This window comes from Harmonia axyridis, chromosome 5 (assembly GCF_914767665.1).
Source record: "Harmonia axyridis chromosome 5, icHarAxyr1.1, whole genome shotgun sequence".
In the NCBI taxonomy this organism is placed as follows: Eukaryota; Metazoa; Arthropoda; class Insecta; order Coleoptera; family Coccinellidae; genus Harmonia; species Harmonia axyridis.
The window spans coordinates 548,495-571,379 of NC_059505.1; the positions used below are offsets into that span (position 1 = coordinate 548,495).

Genomic DNA, 22,885 nt, shown 5'->3' on the forward strand with positions numbered 1-22,885 from the left:
TAAGTACCAATTTATAACGACTCAGAGAATCGAGTGTGCATATGCGGTTTTGAAGTCACGTCTAAAAGAATAGAAATAACGTATCACAGTTTAATTGTACATGATTCATTTTCCTGTTGATTTAATTTTTTGCCATTTCAATTAGTCCGCAAGGTCTTTTCTATATCATCGAAATCATTATGTCATTCATCTAATGTATACCTTGAAAAGTTATAGGGTAAAAGTTTCGTATTTCCAATGCATAAAATGCTTTTCAATAACTGGAAAGCTACATTTTGAAAAATGAGAGAAACTGATCAGTACCTTATGCCAAGAAACTTCCGGGGGATGATCTTAGGGATTTTTTTCTTAGGGATTATACAGGGTGATCGTTAATTGGAGGTACAAAGGTAAATTAGAGATTCCTCATAACATTTTTTTTCCTTGACATTTCCCAATTTCATTGATAATTGTACCTTCCCTTCACAAGATATTCGACTTAAATTTGGCATAGATATTCCAATTCGAAGTTTTCATCATGTGATATGCTAATTTAAATTGCAAATCTACAGGGACATTTTTTTTTTTTTTGAAACATTGACCGATTCCTCCAGAACTTTTTTTAGTGGACCACTGGTAAAGGGTGTTTCTTTAAAGCTATAGAACTTTAAATTGCAATAAAACAACGATGGATTATTCGATTGACATGAATTTCATTTATCCGCAAGATAATCTTGTGGCATTACATTTTAAATATGATTTCTGGCATATGACCGCCACGGCTGGCTCGGATGTAGTCCAATCTGGACGTCCAATTTTCGATTACTTTTTCCAACATTTGTGGCCGTATATCGGCAATAACACGGCGAATGTTGTCTTCCAAATGGTCAAGGGTTTGTGGCTTATCCGCATAGACCAATGACTTTACATAGCCCCACAGAAAGTAGTCTAGCGGTGTTAAATCACAAGATCTTGGAGGCCAATTCACAGGTCCAAAACGTGAAATTAGGCGGTCACCAAACGTGTCTTTCAATGAATCGATTGTGGCGCGAGCTGTGGGACATGTTGCGCCGTTTTGTTGGAACCACAGCTCCTGGACATCATGGTTGTTCAATTCACGAATGATAAAGTTAGTAATCATGGCTCTAAACCTATCACCATTGACTGTAACGTTCTGGCCATCATCGTTTTTGAAGAAGTACGGACCAATGATTCCACCAGCCCATAAAGCGCACCAAACAGTCAGTTTTTCTGGATGTAACGGTGTTTCGACATACACTCGAGGATTAGCTTCACTCCAAATGCGGCAGTTTTGTTTGTTGACGTAGTCATTCAACCAGAAGTGCGCTTCATCGCTAAACAAAATAAAATGGACGTAGTGCGCGATACGTATTCCGCACAGAACCGTTATTTTCGAAATAAAATTGCACTATTTGCAAGCGTTTTTCAGGCGTGAGTCTATTCATGATGAATTGCCAAACCAAACTGAGAATAAATCACTTGACAGCTGTTAAATCGGTCGCCATCTTGAACAGTAATGCCAACTCAAAGTTATATACCTCGAAAAAAAAACACCCGTTATAATCATCACAAAAAAACAGGACCACAAGAAACACCCTGCATCTCAAAAACAAAGCGTTTGCTGACCCAAGTTTATAGGACCTTTCTCCTTAAAATACCCAAGGAATCTCTCATTTTCCTTTTTACCTCCAATTTAGGAACATCTTTAGAGACTTTTCGTTTTTTTTTTAGTCTATTTGTGTATTTTTGTGCCAATTGAGCTGGGTAATTTTTGAGCCTTCAATTTCCTGATAATTTCAAAACTACCAACTTTGGAGTCAGTATATGTTCCTTCTGGAATTTTTCATCCATAGATTGACCTATTATTAAAGCAGAACTTTTACACCGTCAATTCCAAATCGTCGAATGAAACATGCAAAGACAGCCTCCTGGGGGATTCCATAATAAGCCAAATAGAGCGAGCTCATTGAAGAAATTGTATAATTTTCGCTCTCTAGCATACCAGATGGGCTCCGCATACACTCAAAGCGATGTCGTTAATTTTAGACCGAGCACAGCCACAGGATGCGATATAGACGAAAAAATAAAAAGTAAAACTCACCTTGGCTGTGGTGTTATTTAGTGATTATGCGACTACTAAATTAAGGAAACAGTTGTTGAAGATTATCCACCGTAATCGTATTGGAAGAGTTGTACTCTTTTTTTTTTGCGAAATTAAATTACAGGTGTGGCACGTCCTTGCGTCCTACTGATTGACATCTGTCTGCCTCGATTTTGGCGCCAAATGATCTCAATTTGAATGAAGCATAGAGTAATAAACATAGACAGAGGGATTATACGCAATTTTTACATGTCCCCAACATGGTTAGATTACGTTGTCGGATCGTGATATATTTTCAAATCCACAATTTTACTATATCGTTATAAATTCATATTGTATTTTATTGAAATATATTTATTTGAGTGTTTCCCGATTAAATATGCAAATTTGAATACTTGGGATCCGATATTTTTCCTAATTGTCGAATTTATGATAAGCAGAATAATTATTATTTTCTGTATCTACCTGCTGAAATCCAAGGTTTGGCAACTTTTGCTCTCCTAGTGTCATCGGTTGTTTCACGTCGTTTGGCGCGCTTGAAATTTGTTTTCTGAATTTCTGATATATTTTGGTTTTTATTTCAATATATTTTGAGTCAATATAAAACGTTGATTCACTATGGGACATAACAAGTGCGTTCTTTGTGGAGAAACTCGCGAATTGAGTGACATATCGTATTACTGATGTGTTTTAATTTCCGCGCGCTTCATGTCAAATTTGATAGTTCATGTTGGAGACAAAATTTGCTTACTGAATTTGCTTACTGAATACCGGGTGGCTCACAGCAATCTAGGGTTTTCCAATAAGACATTTTATTTTGAATAGTTCGCTATCTGGGCACTTGTCACTTTTGAAGCTGTCATCTTTTTACATCTTACAAGTAGAAACTACGTCATTACTCAAAATGAAACGTTACACGCTTCAACAATGCACTTAAACAATTGTAATCCTTCTGCAGTCCCAGTTTGGTTTCAAAGTTGTTTCTCATAAGTAGACGTTCTTGTCGCATTGATGACGTCATTGCACCTCTAGATATGACACCATCGACAGTTTTCATATGTTAATTTCTGCTTTTAACATTGTAGAGCATATTTTTTTTCACAAAGCACTTCAAATTTTCTGTGAAAGTTCTGTAAAAATTAATGTTGTAATGATACACCTTTAAACTTGTTTCATTATATTGATTTATTTGAATAAACATATCGATTAAGTATTTTTAGTCCTTCTAGAGTCTAGAAATATCCAAGATGTCCAATAAATTCTCGTTAGAACCTATAGTTCTCGTTTTTAATTTCTCGATATTACCTGATCTACTTCTGAATAAACTCCGTAGATCTTAGCGACCATTTAGTGGAACCACGCCTCTTTCTATTGAGTAATACACATGCTTGATATACACAATTGATTAATTTATTCAATCAACTAAATTAAATCAATTTGACTTGGTAATTTTAAAAATAGTCCTATTCTTGTTTAAAAACGTCACCATTTTCACTAGAACGTAATATTGATACACCTAAAAATTTTTCCAGATAGATTTTCTTCTATAGATTCCTTACACACAAATTGTTAAAAAGGTATCTATATCGTTTTTTTCACGTAATTCACGAATTTAATTGCATGTTATTTGGAATGTACTTGAAAGTACTCAAGTAAAAAATATTCGATATCGTTCAAGTTATCTTAAACTGAACAGTTAAAATATTTTTCATTGAAAAAATTAGACACAACCGATACAAATAATGTTTCGGGCCAACAATGCCTCAAGGTCTCTTAATCGTAAATTTTGTTTCATATTCTGTAAGGCGATTACAGTTCTTCGATTTAGGTAGACCCCTATTTCTTCTCTATTATAATAATAATAATAATAATAATAATAATAATAGCAATTTATTTCAAAAATTATCACAGTCTAGACAAAATTAATCACAGAATGAGACAAAAAGAAACAGGTCAAGCGAGAAAAGAAAAAAAAAAAAAAAAAAAATTTCAATGCCGGATAGAACAATAATCGTAATACTCATCCAGGCAATACGGTTCACAATCCACTAAAAATCGACGAACCTTGAAGTCAAAAGAGCCTGCACCATCAAGATCCCGCATGGATTTAGGTAATGAATTGTATAATTTCATACAAGAATACAGCACACTATTCTGAGACTGTGTCAGAAATAGTCTTGGAAGATGAAAAGTATGAACTTGCCTTGTGTTGTTAATGTTTTGAAATTTATTAAACAGGTATTTATGCTTGGATACAAATTGCAAAGACTTGTAAACAAAAAGCCCAGTGACTGTCAGGATGTAATTGTCCCTGAAAATATTTCTACAGGATTCCCTAAAATGCATTCGCAACATCAACCTCAATGCCATCTTCTGAGTAACAAATAGGCGACGCGCAGAAATGCTTCCACCCCAAAATATTATACCATACGCTAGTCGCGACTCGAAATTAGCGTAGTAAACAGTTTTTAAGATATCGACGTCAACCTGACGTTTTAGTACATTAATGGAATAATTAACCGATAAAAGCTTTCTATTTAAAGAATCAACATGCACATGCCACTTAAGGGTACTATCAATGAATAACCCGAGAAATCTAACAGATGTCCCAACTGGAACGTTACAGTCATCAGTAATATTTAAAGATGAAGGAAAATCATGTCGAGAGCGATCAGTATGAAAAAACACCAGCTCGGTTTTTGTTGAATTTAACTTAAGGTCATTATCAGAGCACCAACTCCCAATCCTCCCAAACACCTCCGACGCACCCTCAATAACTGAGGAAACACTGTTACCACAAACGACAACATTTGTGTCGTCCGCATAAAGAGAAAGTTCATAAGAAGGTGAGTCAATAACTCTAGGTAAGTCATTTATATAAACTATGAAAAGCAATGGGCCCAGTACGCTGCCCTGAGGCACTCCAGATGTGATCTTGATTTCATCTGATAAGTATCCACTTCCTTCATATTTTAGCTCTACTTTTTGAACTCTATTGGTCAGGTAGCTTCTTATAAGGTCCAATTGCCTATCACGTATTCCATAATGCTCAAGCTTGTCCAGCAGTTTTCGGTGGTTAACACTGTCAAATGCTTTGGACAAGTCGAGAAACACACCCAGAGGAATATCTCCTCCATCCAAGACCTCAGTAATTTTTCGCAATAGATCGAAAATCGCAGTTTCCGTAGATTTATTAGATATCAATCCATGCTGAGATGGATTAAAGATATTGAACTTTCTGAAAAAGGACACAAGACGGACACAAAGTATCTTTTCAAACACCTTTGAGAAAGTAGCTAACAGGCTTATGGGCCTATAATTGCCAAAATCAGCTTTAGAGCCTTTTTTAAATAACGGTTTAATAATTGCCATCTTTAGGGCATCTGGAAATATTCCCTCAACAAATGAACGATTAATTATAAAGCTTAAGGGTTCTGCTATTATATGAATACATTTTTTTACTATTTTCATAGAAATACCGTCGAAACCACATGAAGAAGAATTCTTCATTTTAATAACCATTGATACTAATTCTCGAGCTGTCACCTGGAACACATAAAAAGAGCTTTCGTTTCTCTGTACACCACAAGTATTTCCCTCCCCAGAAAGTTCACAGCTTGTACCACAAGCAGAAAAAAATTGATTGAACTTATTTGCAACATCTTCTGGATTGCCTGCAGGAAAATGGTCATACTCTGTATGACGTTTGCCAGTGAGATCTCTGACAATGCTCCATGTCATTTTTGATTTGTTTGAAGAGTTCTCAATAAGACTCCCATAATGAGCCCGTTTGAGCTGTGTGATCCGCCTGTCATAATACTTCTTTGCAACTCTGTACTGATCTAAGTACAGAGGGTCAACAGGTAACAGTAACACCTACTTCAGGTAAAACCTGAAGTAGGTGGAATGTGTTCCGTTAATTGATGGGGCCAAAGGAAAATAGTTCAGGTTACCTAACGCAGGACCGTATCAAGTTTCTCGACAAATAGGCAGTTGTCCAAATAAATCCTTATAAAATACAAGCCATCGTTTGGTTTTGCGAACATTAAATTTGAGTTTTCGTTTTTCATATAGATATTTCAATGTGGTAGGTGTGATATAAAGTGTTATCCACTTTGTGGTTCAGAAACTAAAAGTAAATAAAACAGACCTCCATTAAGATTATCGATTAAATTTTATTGCAATATAATACTTGGACCCTGGCATTATGTGTGGAATATAACATAATTTAAATGTCCTCCACGTGATCTCTTCGAGGACTCGATGTTTGTGAAGTAATTTTCTATGATTTGCCAGTAAATTTCGGCCAATATCTCACTAATAAGTCGACGAATATTGGTTTTCAGATCGTCAATAGTCTGAGGATCTGCATGAGAATGTTTCTTCGCATAACTCCACAAAAAAAAACTAAAGATGATAAATCACAAGATCTTGGTGGCTTAGTCACATTATCAAAACGAGAAATTACGCATACTGGTAATTCTTCTTGCAATACAGCAAAAATGGGTCTTGTTTTGTGGCTTGTTTCACCTTCTTGCTGGAACTACATCTTTTCGATTCCATATCATTAATTACAGACCAAAAAAAAACGGTATTCATTTGGCTATATCTCAGAATAATAAACATAGATAGAGGGGGCATATGTCATTTTCAGTAAGCAAATTTTGTCCCCAACATGAACTATCAAATTTGACATTAAGCGCGGAAATGAAAACATATCAGTGATACGATATTTCACTCAATTCGAGAGTTTCTCCACAAAGAACGCACTTCTTATGCCCCATTGTGAATCAAGGTATCATATTAACTCAAAATGTATTGAAATAAATACCTAAATATATCAGAAATTCAGGAAACGAACTTCAAGCGCGCCAAATGATGTGAAACAACCGATGACACTAGGAGAGCAAAAGTTGTCAAACCTTGGATTTCAGCAGGTAGATACAGAAAATAATAAATATTCTGCTTATTATAAATTCGACAATTAGGAAAAATATCGGATTCCAAATATTCAAATTTGTATATTCAATTGGGAATCACTCAAATAAATATAATTCATTCAATATAATATACATTCATAACGATATAGTATAATTGTGGATTTGAAAATATATCACAATCCGACAACGTAATCTAACCATGTTGGGGACATGTAAAAATTGCGTATACTTCCTCTGTCTATGTATGTTACTCATTGAAACAAAGCTGTTAAATATGGAACACAACAGGTATTCAGAGATATATTTATGTTTTTATTAATGGATATGGACAATATTGTATTGAATTAGGATCTTTTTATATTGTTTTATAACTTGATCGATATCCTTATGATCTTGAACGGAATAAAAGTTCAAATTACATAGAATAAATATATTATGTCCAACAATTCTTATCAAAATAATTTGAAGGCATCGTGTTCTGGTACTAACCAACTTACTTTGTTGAGCCTCCTATCATATTCATCGAGATTATCTCACAAGTGAGCTCATCTCTATCATAATCATTGTTGTTATTATCAATCGGTAGAATTTAAGACCTGGTAAATTGAAGAGAACTACCCGCATTGTTAATATATGCAGATTAGTTTTTCGTTATGGTTTTATCACGCACAAAATACTAAATATTCAAATCTATTCTGTACATTTTTGGCACTTCCTTTATTGAAAGTGTGATAATTGTGATATTCTTCCATTTCAGCTGTGTTAATTTAACAATTTCGCAAATTTATCTAATCTATTATCGTGTATACGCAGATCATAATTGAGAAAGGTGTAAATGGAGATTTGTGAACTAATTAGAATAAACTCAGTAGTGGACGTTGACACTTGGTTATATTTCTTGGAACATCCAAATAATCCTTACCATTATAAGCATAGAACGCTAGATCTCATCCATCAATAATTCTTCTTGTTCAAAATATACTCTAAAATCTCTATAAGACCCTTCAGATTTTTGGAGGATCCTTGTTGAATTCATGTTCAGATATTGTTGTCGCGATGGTAGGGTTCTAATTTTACCTGAATCTATCGGTATTCTATTGAAATGAAAATTTCACGAAAACGCCTACTCTTTTCTTCAAGATGAAGACATGTGCGGTATTGACATTCGGTACATACCAGATCAACCGTTAAGAATGGTTTCAGAGGGTTTCAAATCCCCTTTTGACAGATGGCCTTTCGATCAAATATTGAATTGTCGGTATTGGACAGATATATAGTTTTACTTTGTTGGTACGTTGAAGCCGATCTTTTACATTTCACAAAAATTTTAAGGTCCGATTTTTTTCATTTTATTTGTAAGATTACTCATTTTCACTTTTTGTAGACAGAATTTACCTACAAAGGAAATTGAGAAATTCCTCGGATATTTTGAGAAAAAAAGTCCTATAAACAAGGGTATACAAAGGCTTTGTTTTCGAGATACAGGATGTTTTTTGTAGTCGTACTTTTTTGTGATGTTATCAGTTTATGAAATCTTCATTAATCTTCGCTATAGATTGAGTAAATAAGGTGATCAAAGCAATGAGCTCACATATTGTTTAATTGAAAAGTCCCCTGTATGACGCACAGATGGTGGTGCTAGTATTAAATCCATATGATTTTTAGGTAATACCAACCTTCTAACGATACGTATCAAAATTTGACAGCAGTCCGACCATTAGTTTGTGAGATATTGCGTTATCAGTGTAGCTACTTTTGTTATCTGAAAAAAAAATAGAAAAAAAAGAATTTCAGTGCTGATAAAATATTGCTCTTTGAAGGGAAAATTACAGTTGAAGCAAAATCTTGGCTTTCCGGGGTCTACACCACAAAAATCAACCATCATTGATTGGTATGCTAAGTTTAAACGTCTATATGTGACAATGGATGAATTGTGGCTCCATCCTTTTACTTCGGAGTCCTATCGACAGTCATCTGAGTGGACTACACACGATGAATCGAATCCAAAGCAAGGAAAAACAACAGTTAGCGGGCAAAGTTATGGCATCAGTATTCTGGGATGCGCAAGTTATAATATTCATTGATCATCTCCAAAAGGGTCAGACCATCAACAGCGATTATTATATAGCGTTATTGGATCGTTTAAAGGATGAAATCGTTGAAACACGGCCACATTTGAAGAAAAAAAAGGTGCTGTTTCATGAAGACAATGCGCCGTGTCACAAATCAATGAAAACAATGACAAAATTGCTTGAATTTGGCTTTAAATTGCTTCTGCATCCTCCGTATTCGCCAGATCTGGCACCCAGCGACTTTTTCCTGTTCTCAGACCTTAAAAGAATGCTCGCTGGAAAGAAATTCAGCGCCAATGAAGAAGTAATCGCCGAAACTGAGGCTAATTTTGAAGCGAAAGACAAATCGTTCTACAAAAATGGTATAGAAAAGTAGGAAGATCGCTATAATCGTTGCATCGCCCTCGATGGCAACTATGTTGAACGGCTCCATTTGAAGAAAAAAGGTGCTGTTCCATCAAGAATATGCGCCGTGTCACAATTCAATGAAAACAATGGCAAAATTGCATGAATTGGGCTACGAATTGCTTCTGCAGCCACCGTATCTGCCAGATCTGGCCCCCAGCAACTTTTTCCTTTTCTCAGACCTCAAAAGAATGCTCGCTGAAAAGAAATTTGCCCCAATGAAGAAGAATCGCCGAAAGTGAGGCCTATTTTGAAGCGAAAGACAAATCGTACTACAAAAATAGTATCGAAAAGTGCAAATTCTGCAGGTAGGAGGAATAAACTTCTAGTCACCTATTGACGGAATGCTTTGCCATCGCTAGCCAACGCAAAAAATGCTTTGAACAAGAGACTTGTAGAACTGAGGAAGTAACCTCCTTGAAGCCATCCCAGATTCTGAAGATCATTAGAACTTTGGAACTGGAGTGTGAGAATATATAAACACTCCCTTTTTATTCATATTGCATATTATTAATTAACGAATAAAATGCATGCTATGTTGATATGTACATTCGTTAAGAAATAATTGATAATTGGCATTTTTAATAGCAGTATTCGCGAATACCTTGACCAGGAAACTAAATCAAAAAACGATGTACAATTCATATTCATGATTTCCAGTACTGAACATGTCTTACAAACCTTGAATTTGTTGTATCGCTGCAGGAATAAAAAACAGGAAGACGTATGGAAGATTTCCATTTTTCTGTAAGATTGTATGTATACTTGTTTCGACTTATATAAAACTTTGTATGCTTCGAATAATAATCACGCAGTACTCAAGACCCATAATGTGATCAGCGGGAATATTTACAACAGCGATAATAACGTCTTTATTCCACTTTTTCTGCACTTATCAACATCCTTGCAAAATTCGTTAAACGGTTCCAAATCGACCGTTTAATTTACGAAATTTTCCTACACTCCAATAAGTCTTATCGGCGATCGTTAAATTTTCAAATACCCCCATTTATATAAACAAGAAGTTAAATGTATATCGAACATCGGTGTAGGTACGGATCTTATTGTTGCTGCTGATGTTGATACCAGCGCGCGTGGTGCCTACTTATCCCGAGATAAGTAACCCCCCACCACCGCAATCCATTCATCCTAACCCGACTGAACCATTTCTGACCGGCGGTGCACGGCCTGCCTGGACTGTAACGAAAACTCTCGGCTGCCTTGCCTGCAACTAGACTTGTAGTAAACGAGTGGAAATTAGAGAGTGCGCTGCCCTATCGTGGAACTGGCGTTGCTTCGAAACGCGTATAGAACATGTAAACAAATCCGACCGAGAAGGACCAAAAATTATGAAGGATCGTCCTAGGCGGTGCGATTTTTAGGGTAGTTTCGATTGATTCGATTCGGTACTTTGTTTGGGGGGTATCGAGTGATTTGGGACCTGTTTTTTTTTGCTTTTTTTATTTTTTTTTTTCTTGAAATGTAACTGATGTGTATTTTGTGGGATTTGGTGAAGTGAAGGATATTGTAGTTGTATGGCGAAAAACTGGATTATTCGTGATTTCTTGGATTTTTTTGTTGCTTGGTGCAGCCAATATGGGGATCGTAACGAAGACCATCGGAGTCATATTCAGTCTGTAAGTGAAAAATGAAACCACATATTTTCGGTTATTTCAATTTGAAATGAAAGGGTTTCTATCGAAATAATATTCAAGATCATTGAAACTGAACACAACAGAAGTATCAGAAGGAATTTTACTCAATATTTTCTTTACCTTTTGTAACCAATGAGCCCACTCTGTTGAATCGAATCTTATGTGGCCAGAAACATCATTTTCCTATCCACTTGGATTAATTCAGTTGATGTTTATGTTTCTTTCCACAAATTATTCCCTTTGCTCCTAATTTCCAACTGCTTTTTCATTGAGAAAGATTCTTCATCCTTCTTGAGCTAGACCCCTTTATAAAAGCAGGCCTTCAATATAGAGTGTTCCTAAATTGGAGGTACAAACAAAATTAAGAGATTCCTTGAATCAATTTAAGAAAAAATTACATAATCATGAAATGCTTTGTTTTCGAGATACAGAGAGTTTCTTGTAGTCCTATTTTTCGTAATGATTATACCAGTTTATCGAATCTTTATAATCTTTACTACAGTTCGTATAAATAAGTAGCAAAACTTTCAATTCATTCATTCATCACAGCTTACTAACTGGATCATCATAATAAGTTGGATTTATCTGTTGATTGCTAGAGACTTGTATGAAATGGTCTTTTTCAGAAGCACATACGACAAAACTAAAAGAGATCAAAAAGTGTATTACAAGACTAAAATTCTTTCTACATTTATCTAAACTACTAGTGGTCCACCCATAAAAAGTTCAGAAGGAAAGACCAGGCACTCCAGAAAAAATAACACCCTGTAGATTTGCATTCAAAATTAGCGTATCGCATGATGAAAACTTTAAATTAGAATATGTATGCCAAATTTAAATTGAATATATTGTGGAGGGTAGGTGTTTTGTGAAAAAATAGTAATCAAACTCTAAAATTATTATTATTAAAAATAATAAAATAAAATTGAATGAGAATAGTACTGAATAATCTAAAAAAAAGTTCTAATTGAATCGTTATTATAAATAATAACAAAATTCTGATTTTGACCCCATATTATCAGTTGTAGGTACCTGAAAGATTTATTTTGTTTAATTTAACGTTGTTGTTGTTTTGAATATTTTATAGTATTTTATGATTATTTTTTGTATATTGGTGAATAGGCCTTGTCACCAGTACTTGTACTGTATTAGAGGCCAAGAATAAAGAAGTAAATAAATAAATAAATAAAATAAATTATTCAACATATCATTACTCATTCTTCTTGGGAAAATCGACACGCAAATTTTTGACGTTTTTCCTTTTAATTGCTCATTTACTGGCTTATTTTTAAAAAAAGGTGTTCATTCAGTAGTAATTATCTGCTGATGAAATTCATATCAGAAGTAACGGTCGACTCAATATAATAATAGAATTAATATGTAACATTGCTATTAAAAATATCCTTCCACTCATGCAGAGGTCTCAACCCTCTGATAATATATCGTTTTATAAATAGCTATAATTGCAATTACGGAATAATTTATTTAATTGTTAATAATATGTAGTGAAGGTGAAAAATTATGTACATATCAAGATTGATGAGATTATTTATACTCATACGAGTATGTTTAATTCATTTGTAATAATATGCAGCATGTAGAATATTCCAATTGGTTTAGTACAAGGTGATACGCGAAACAAAGAATATTTTCACATTATTCACTTAGTTTCACAACGTATGTGGAACTTTCATTTATTTCGAACACGACAGTTTTTCCTAGTAATGAAGGAGAATTTTTTTTCTCCAGATAATTGGCAGTTTAATGTCAGCGTTTGTAATGTGCTTTAAATCAGCTCAAGAAATAAGTCCGTTGAAGTACAACTAAATTATAGAAAAACAGAAAATATCTCATGTAAAATTAACACCTGAAAGGTATGATCAACATTCCATTAAATATACTTAAATGAAGAGCACATACAAGACATATTTGAACATAAACTACAAGTAAATAATAATAATAATTTATTCATCGTCAAGTAAAAAGGCGAATAAATGAGTAAATACATAATTAATCGTGAGAAGATATCTCATGAATACGTAAAAATAGCAACATGATTTTGTATGCATCTTCAATAGAAGTGACAAATGAATATCAAAGCATCAGGTAGAAATTAAATAAATTGTAACATTTCCAGAAACTTATAATTTTAATTTCATCGATATAAGCATCATGAGTTTTTCATTGATGATACTACTACCATTTCACAAATAAACAATCAATCAAGCTAGAAAGATACGTCAAAACACACAAGCTCCGAACAAAAAGATTCCCTTTTTTCTTGTCAAAAGAATCCTGATATAATTTTGTCGGCTCCTTTGATAGCCTCCGATTATAAAGAATTTGCGAAGAAAGCTGTTCTTTGTCGAGTTAAATTGATTTCTCAGTGACTAGAACCGACTTGTAATTAATATTGTATATTGTGATCCCTTAATTTTCACACTCGAAAATAACTCTAAGGCAAGCTGATAAATGAAAAGGACGAACTTTAGAAATAATGGTAGATATATAAAAAATAGGAATTCTTATAAAAGAAGTATAAGATTATTTTTTATAGGCATATAATAACAAACCTGAAACCGTATTGGTTTTATATTTTTTCCTTACAACTCACCTTTGGAATCCTCTTGGCAAAACATAATTTTTAGTGCAATATTCCGTTTCAGAAACAACCAAAAAGCAAATGAAAAAAATTCAGTCGGCCAGTCCAGAACTCGATTGCGATGCATCATTGATCCTTCTATCAGAAGGAATTTTCTGTAAGGATATTGAGTACTGATACTGCTTCAGAATTATTTTTATCCTGCATTAGGATATTTTTCGGATTTTTTTGTGAGTTGAGTTATTCTAAGATATAAGAGAAAATACTGATGCCTATTATATTTGACAATTAAATTTAGGGAGATTAAATTTTAAATCTTGTAAACAAATGTTCATAACCCACTTCGTGTCTTTCTGTTCCTTCAGTTTCAACCCCTTCGGAGAACTCAGGGAAGTTCTATGATGTCACGAAGTAGTGTCAATGACATACTGACACGCGATATAAATTTGTATCTTTGTTTTCTATGCATGCGATCTATGATGGATCTCTTCCCTAGCCACCTAAGGGTATGTTGAGGAATCTGATTTGGATTTGGTCATTTTCAAGGCTCACTACTTCGACTTAGATGAACCATTAACGTCTTGAAATCATTTTATCGATAATGGTAGTATACAGGGTGTTTCAAAAACTCCAACACAAACTTTGATAAGATTTATAGGAATAGTATTTCTTATCACTATTTACTGAAATGACTAACACTCGAACTGTCTAACGTACTAAATTTTTGCTTCATTTGGGTAATCCTCGTACCGTAACCATATAGTGAATATGCATTTATATGGTGAATAAATGAATATACAATCGAGGATAATTAAAATCTAACGATACAAAAGTCCTCCGTTCAAATATACTCAAAATTTCACATAGTGATTAATTTTTTCCGTCTATAGAAAATATACTCTTTAAAAAAAACTGATAATAAATATCATGCTGAAGGGTTTGAACCTTGAGTTTATTCCTTCTGAATTCCCATAAAATCATCATATCTCTGGATCAATTACAAGTATATTTTAAGGGTGGTTCTTCTAATTTGATTCCTTAATTTTTGCCTTTCAAAATTTCCATTTGAACTTCAATATGCGTAAGATTGATTTTTATTTTCGATCGTTATCAAACGATTATCGTATAAAAAAAAATGAATCGAAATCTCATGGTGCTTTTTTGAGTTTTGAGTACATTGCGCATTCACCACACTGAATTGGCAAAGCGAATAATCCTAAAGGAATTCCTCGAATGAAAGAACCAATATTTATAAAGGGTTAAAGGATGAAAAGTAGAACATATTCGAACACGTGTTCTAAACAAGTGTGTTCTTTCAAAGGTACCGTTAGGGTAGGGTAGCTTTATGTGTTCAAAACCCCGCCTCTAGTTCTTTCCACTTGTCCACAGGCACTTGTTCCACGGTACCTTAGCATTATAGAGGATCTTCTATATAGGGCAGACTTACACACGTTTGATTCGAGAAGGATTTTTTGAACGACCATTCTATCATTCGTCAGATCACAAAAATGAAGCGAATATTTCAAATTTATATCATAAAGGGTTTTACAATAAGAGGTTTTATTTTGATATGAAAAAAACTAGTATATTTCTAGAGAAATTTATTTTATTGTGAAGAGGAAGGTATGTCATTTACTATAGGAAACAATTTCAGCCAAATGGTCGCCACAGCTATAGTTGCAGCACTATATGCATTTCATTTTTTTTCCATCAACAATTCGCCAATTTGCTGCTGTATCTGCTCGATAACTTCACGAATATCATCTTAAAGATTTAGAATCAATTGTGGAGCATTGGCAGTGACTTTATTTTTCACGTGACCTCAAAGAAAAATGTCTGCAGATATTAAATCGCAAGATCTTTGTGGCCGATTGTGATCACCTCTTTGACCATATTCTTCTGATAACATACGAGTTAATCCTAGACTTCGTCACCTATATCTGTGTGACTGAAATCTTGGCTTGGTTTGACGAAGCTTGATATTCAATTAAAATCCTCAGAAGAATGGTGGTCAGTCTATATAGACACTTAATTGAAGAGAAACGAAGAGAACATCAATTTTCTGACCGGTTTATATAATTGTGTTATCTTGTAAGCCACGCGATGAATTATATACTAGTTTTCTTGAAGAAATATTCGTAGCTACTTACAAGGATATTTCATGATGCCTAAATTATTGTAATTTTCTTGTATTGAGATTTTGATAATAAATACTTCTTTTGGTTATTTCAAAAGATTAGAGTCAATTCTTTTCAAAATTAATCAAGAATAACCGAAATAATAGTTGAATCAATAAGAATTCTGTTGGTTATTTTTGCTTAATTTTGATTATTTTGAATAATCTTCATAAGAAAACCCTATTTTTCCATTGCTAATGATATAAAACGATTTCTGTAAAATTTTGTAATTCTGTATCTCGAAAGCTCCAATCTCTTAGAAAATTACAAGCTTGTGTACTTAAGTAGATATTCGATTATCACTATTTGAGATAATTCGTTTTAGTTACACTGATGAATTTCAAAGTGTAAATTTTGTTCACCAGTTTTAGGTGTCTAAGTAACGGCAGAAAAATGAGAATAAGAAGCTTTTACACATGATCCTTCTTGAAGCAGAACGTTAGTTAATTGCTTTCTCCATCAGATGTTTCATTACCTTACTCTAATTTAACGAAGTGAATTACTTTATTAATTAATTGCTCTAGTGATTATGGTTATTAGAATTGATGTGAAAATATCTTCGAATCAATGTGCGATGCGATGTGAATTTGAGTGTGCAGAAATAACTTTCAGTTTTATAAAACGCGAAGATTTTCCTGTACTTCGAATTCTGCAGTTTTTCTATATTATATTAGGCCAATTGAAAAGTCCTGGGTCTGATACACAGGTGGTGGTGCCAGCATTAAATCCATATGATTTTTAGTTAGTACCAACCTTCAAACGAAACGTGTCAAAATTTGACAGCAGTCCGGCCATTAGTTTTTGAGATATTGCGTTGTGAGTGTAGCTACTTTCGTTATTTGAAAAGAGATGAGAAAAAAGAATTTCGTGTACTAATAAAATATTGTATCACCCTCGAATGCAACTATGTTGAATAATAAAATCGATTTTTGTCAAAATTTTTTTACCATGGTAGACCAGGCAATTTTCAATTGGCCAGTTACGAATGAGAGAATTGTCTATTTCAATCGATATAAGGGAAACAAAATTTTGAAATTATAGACATGTGACAAAATGATAGAATGAGATTTCTTAGGAGAATTATCAAAAAGATCCAGTAATTGTTCATTAAAAAAAATTAAGAATTGTTATCCCTTATCCAGATCGCCTTCTATAAGCTATGGGATGTAAATTCTGTTTCGGCATTGACCCCCTATTGTCTAATTTTCGCGATCAATAAATTCAGTTCATATAACGTCATAGATAATCATCAAAATCGGTGCCGAAAACAGCGAGCCGTCTAACATTAATTTAGTGCAGTTCGATATCTGCCAGCCCTTAATAAATCAAGACCGAGAAAAGCTGCAAATCGATGTCTCACGTGACTGCAGAACTATTTCAGGAAATTGAAAAGGTTCCCTTGAGCATGCAAAGTTCCAATCCGCTGATAAATCGAGCTCTTCTATTCTAGCCACACGCGGCAATTTAAACATTTTTCTTCTGCATTAATTTACCACCGTTCTTCTAACAGACAAACGATGTTGATGGTCTCTCTGCTGGTTTCCAATCTGCCTCGAAACAAAGCAATCTGCCACAAGCTGCGTTTCGCTCTGGCAGAATCGGCCAGTGATAACAGAGAATGTGTATTATAGATTGTGGCGGTTGGCTAGTTTTATATTTGCGTGGCTATGTTGATAACGTTCGGATTATTATTTAGTTTTCTCGAAAATGATAGGATCCATCTGTATAAAAGTTCGTTTCTAATACACATATACATATTGGAGATTGTGTATATCACCCGCAGTTGTTCTTTTATTTCTTATCTTGCGCGCATTCTGCCAAAGACGCCGATAAATTTCTGCTTAGATGACTGAGAATAGGCTAGATGAATCCAAGATCTATTAATAGTTCAAAAGAATAATATAGGAATTTAGGAAACTAAAAAATGAGTCTGTTTCAATGCAAACATTGAGAATAACAGGATTTTCATCAAAATGAAAGTATGACATACAGCAATGAGCAATGTTATCTCGAACACCAATTAGAGCGAATCATGTTATTTTCAAAGTATAGCCCATGGTGTAATATAACATTTTATTCTGTCTATGATATAAACCTACCTCGTGCAGCTTTGCAGTATGTTGTTATTACCGTAACAGGCCAATTGAAAAGTCCCCGGTCTACCATAGTAAAACACATTTTTTTGGCAAAATTCGATTTTATTATTCAACATAGTTGCTTTCGAGGGCTATACAGCGATTATAGCGATCTTTCAACTTTTCGATACCATTTTTCTGGTACGATTTGTCTTTCGCTTCGAAATAGGCCCCAGTTTCGGCGATTACTTCTTCATTGGCGCTAAATTTCTTTCCAGCGAGCATTCTTTTGAGGTCTGGGAACAGGAAAAAGTCGCTAAGGGCCAGATCTGCCGAATACGGTGGATGCAGAAGCAATTCGAAGCCCAATTCATTCATTTTTAATTGATTTGTGACACGGTCCATTGTCTTGATAAAACAGCACCTTTTTTCTTCAAATGGGGCCGTTTTTTAACGTATTCATTCTTTAAACGATCCAATAACGCTATATAATAATCGCTGTTGATGGTCTGGCCCTTTTGGAGGTAATCAATGAATATTATAGCTTGCGCATCCCAGAATACTGATGTCATAACCTTGCCAGCTGACTGTTCTGTTTTCTTCGCTTTGGATTCGGTTCATTGTGTACATTCCTCTCAGCTGACTGTCGATTGGACTCTGCAGTGAAATGATGGAGCCATGTTTTATCCATTGTTACATATCGACGCAAAAATTCCGGTTTATTGCACTTAACAGCTTCAAACACTGCTCAGAATCATTAACGCGTTGTTGCTCTTCATCGATTGTGAGCTCGTACGGAACCCTTTTTGCACACAGCTTTCTCATGTACAAATATTCGTGAATGATATGATGTATACGTTCAGATGATATCTTCACAATGTCTGCTATCTCGAACAACTTCACTTTACAGTCATATAAAATTATTTTCTGACTTTTTTTGATTTTTTTTGTCGGTGACAGCCTCTTTTGGGCGTCAACTGCGTTTGCCGTCTTCGGTGCTCATTTCACCACGTTTGAACTTAGCATACCAATCAATGATAATTTGGAAAACCCTATATATTTAGTGCAGTATTATGGAAAAACTGTAACAAACGAAAAAGTATGTTGAAAGCATGTTCTCAACACTAATAATTGAAAATCCAATTGCCATTTTATTTATTTATTCATCAGATGTAATCGATAGGTCATCGAGTATATTTTCAAGAAAAATGGTATAATCTTGTGGAACACTTCCTGTCCTAAATAATTGTTATCTTACACAGGATATGACACACATTCACCTCCCTTCGCACCTATACTATTTTGAAATTAATGCGAGTATGATGATAAGGATAACCAAGAAGGTTTACCTCGTTTATAAATTACCACACCCCCATTATCTAACTTTAATTTCAATTTTTTTATCTTGTTTGTTGATGAATGCGATTCGAGAAGTGTCATATCAGTGAAGATTGAATATATTAAAAAAAGATTGAGTATTTTTATGCCGACTATTCCCAATTATTGAAACAAATGTTCAAATATTGAACATATGGTAATATTAGATTATTCGATTTCCTTATCTCATCAAACTACAGATTGTCTCGTATGTTTGAGAAATATCGATTCAAGTGTTTTGTTTTGATTGTGAGAAACATAAATTTAAAACTTATCTCATTATCAGCTGCAACAAATCTCTTTTGATGACGAAAATACACTGTGTCCGTAAAGTATGGAACAAATTCATTTTTAGCTAAACAGACATTTTGAGAAATAATCCTCAGACAAAAATAATGAATTAAATCTAAGCAATGATTAAAACATTCACGAATACCAAAAATATTGTAGTACTAAACTGTCATTGAACACCAATAAATTACTCAACAAATAATGACATTTTACAAAAAACTAGACGACTATATGTTTTTTTTTTAATTGATAAGAAATAATTTCTTTCATATTCTGTCTGCTAGACACAAGTACCAAACATGTTTGGAAACAGCTCATTTTTATTAATCTAAAAATGTAACAAACTACAGGGTGTTACATTCAAACCAATTGCCGCTAGACAATAAGTATTTTTGATAATATTGTTAATTTAACTAATAAAGAATGTTACGCGTTACTTAATGAACACACACAAAACTATTGAATTTTTGTCCACCCTGTACCAATTGGAATCAACATGTGATACATTTTTAGAATCAGCTCAGCTAGAGTAATCGGAAAATTGAGACAAAATGGGGGTGTTCCATTTAAAAAAAATGTCGGTGACGTCATTACTCGAAAGTGATTCACCCTGTAGATTAGATTATTATTTTAAAATACGGTAAATTAAAATAAAAATCGACATGTTTCAGGATTATTCCTCACAAGGGTCTGTTTAGCTAAAAATGAATTTGTTCCATACTTTACGGATACAGTGTATAATTGAATATGATATAACATAAATATTTTTGGTTGATCAAAGAACAAATTTATAGCGAAATTGAAATCTTGGAACAGCAAATTCCACAACAATTATTATTTCGAATAATGTAATTAAATATTCGAATGACTTTTCAACATTTAAGTTCTGGAGTACAAGATTTTCTATAGTTTTTTCATCACAAAGAAATTCTCAATCAATTTTCTTTTTCGAACTAGGATAATTAATAAAAGCAATCAAATGAGACAATTCATCCTCTTAAATGATAAAACAAGTAGGTCTGTTCACACGATAACAGTTATCATAACGTTTATTGCCTTCAAATCTGAAATTTCGATCTTCCGCATTCAATGAAACGCAATAGAGCTCTTCCTGGTGTTTCGCTACCAAAATATACCACTTATTTCTGTTTGAATTTTTCCAGTGGACCAGGCAGTTTATATATAGATGTCACCCGCAAACTCGTTGAAATATATATTCACGACCAACGCAAAAAATTGTAAACATGGTGGGAAGGAAATAATCTATAAAAAGAAATCATTGCCGAGATTTTTGGAGCATCACAATCAGAAAGATGTAAACAACGCATCGTTAATATTATCGAAAATAATTCGACATGCACAGTTAATGATGTTTCAGCATTTAATTATTCCGTTTTTTGTGTTATCGTTATTGACCAACCTTCACAAACGTATACATAACAACTTTTAAAATGCGTAAAACATTGTGATTGCTATTAAACAATACGAAACACCTTGGTGTCATAGTTGATCAACACCCAAAATAACAAAAAAAACTTTTTTATCGTGAGAATGCTGAAGAATTTATACAATAAATTTTACCAAGTAACAAACATTAATGATTTATTTGGGAATAAACATATATTTATTAATTTATTTATTTATTTATTATACGATACTGTATATTTGTTGGGAAAGCTACAGGGTGGCGTTCATAAAACAGTCAAGCCAATATCTCAGTTCACAACAAGGTTTTTGTTCCAATTTTGTGAAGCAGGAAATGGTTTTACTTCTAAAAAATAAAACTACTACACTCTCAAGAAACAGATATTCAGAAAGCATAAAAATGGTATTAAATTCCGAACAAAATAGAAAGAAACTCTTTATAAAATCTCAAATTTATTATTATTCATTCAGATAAAAGTGAATAATGATTCGTAAGAGGCTCCTCATCAAAAATATTGCCTGAGAAATAGTTCTCCAGACTTCTGGGTGAATTTTCCAATGCTCTTCGAACAAGAATGTTTAGAATTGAAGCAATGTTACAGTTGAAGAAATTTGAATAATTAGGACCCCAATTTTAATTAAGTTTTTTTTTTCTAGCCTCTTCGAGCAGGAGATCATGTCTTATGTGCCAGTAGTAGATAGCAGGCAGACTACGAATGCAAGAAGTCCTAGAAGCTCTCCTCAACCCTCTCCTATAGCGTCTCCTGGACTCAGTAGACACAGAGTGCCAGCGCCGTACAAGAGAGATTTTGAAGCGAAATTGAGGAACTTCTACAGGAAACTAGAAAGCAAAGGATACGGACAAGGACCTGGAAAATTCAAGTGAGTTCATCATGCTTATTGGCAACCAACAAACATAACCTCTTCCACTGATTGAATATCATAGACAGCATTCAATTGAATAATTGAGGACTTGTTTTTAACCTTTTTTGTTTCACCCCAACAGACTCAATATTAGAAGGGACCATTTGCTGGAAGACGCCTTCAGAAGGATCATGTCGGCCAACAAGAAGGAACTGCAGAAAGGCAAACTCTGCGTTGTCTGGGACAACGAAGAGGGTCTGGACTATGGTGGACCTTCGAGAGAGTTCTTCTTCCTGCTTTCTAGGGAACTTTTCAACCCCTACTATGGTCTATTCGAATATTCTGCAAATGATACTTACACCGTTCAGATCTCACCGATGTCAGCTTTTGTCGATAACTACCACGACTGGTAAGTCTTCGAAAAACACTTTTTTTTTCTTGAACCCTTAGCACTCTTTAGCTCAAAAATTGAGAGTTTAGGATATGGTATACTGATGGATCAAAATCAGAAAAAGATACAGATACTGGGGTATATGGGCCTCAAACGAGGATCTCTAGATCCTTGGGAAGTGTGCCCTTTATCCTGCAAACCGAGGCACTAGCTGTGTACACTTGCGCCCAAGAGTGTCTCAAAAAAAAAACCTCAAAGGGGTGCGTATTTTCATCACTACGGACAGCCAGGCCACGCTGAGGTCCCTGGAATCTACCAGGGGTCGTAATTATCATAAAACAACTGACCAGAGACAATAAAGTATCTCTACTGTGGGTACCGGGGCATAATGGTATTGAAGGAAATGAAAAGGCCGATGAACTTGCAAGAAAGGCATCAAGGTTGACAACTGTTGGTCCTGAGCCCTTCTGTGGGCTTGGAAAATACCAATACAAGACAGCGGTCCAACAA

At 34.2% G+C, this 22,885-nt stretch overlaps 1 protein-coding gene across 4 annotated transcripts in view; it reads left to right on the plus strand.

Moving 5' to 3' along the window:
• The window catches only part of LOC123681308 (E3 ubiquitin-protein ligase HECW2-like), a 121,904-nt gene that overhangs the window by 94,090 nt on the left and 4,929 nt on the right, over positions 1–22,885 (plus strand). For all 4 annotated transcript variants that reach the window (XM_045619638.1, XM_045619636.1, XM_045619637.1 and 1 more), the window contains 2 exons: positions 21,778–22,002; positions 22,127–22,393. In XM_045619638.1, the coding sequence (XP_045475594.1) occupies positions 21,778–22,002; positions 22,127–22,393 (492 nt within the window). The remainder of the gene's footprint in view (positions 1–21,777; positions 22,003–22,126; positions 22,394–22,885) is intronic.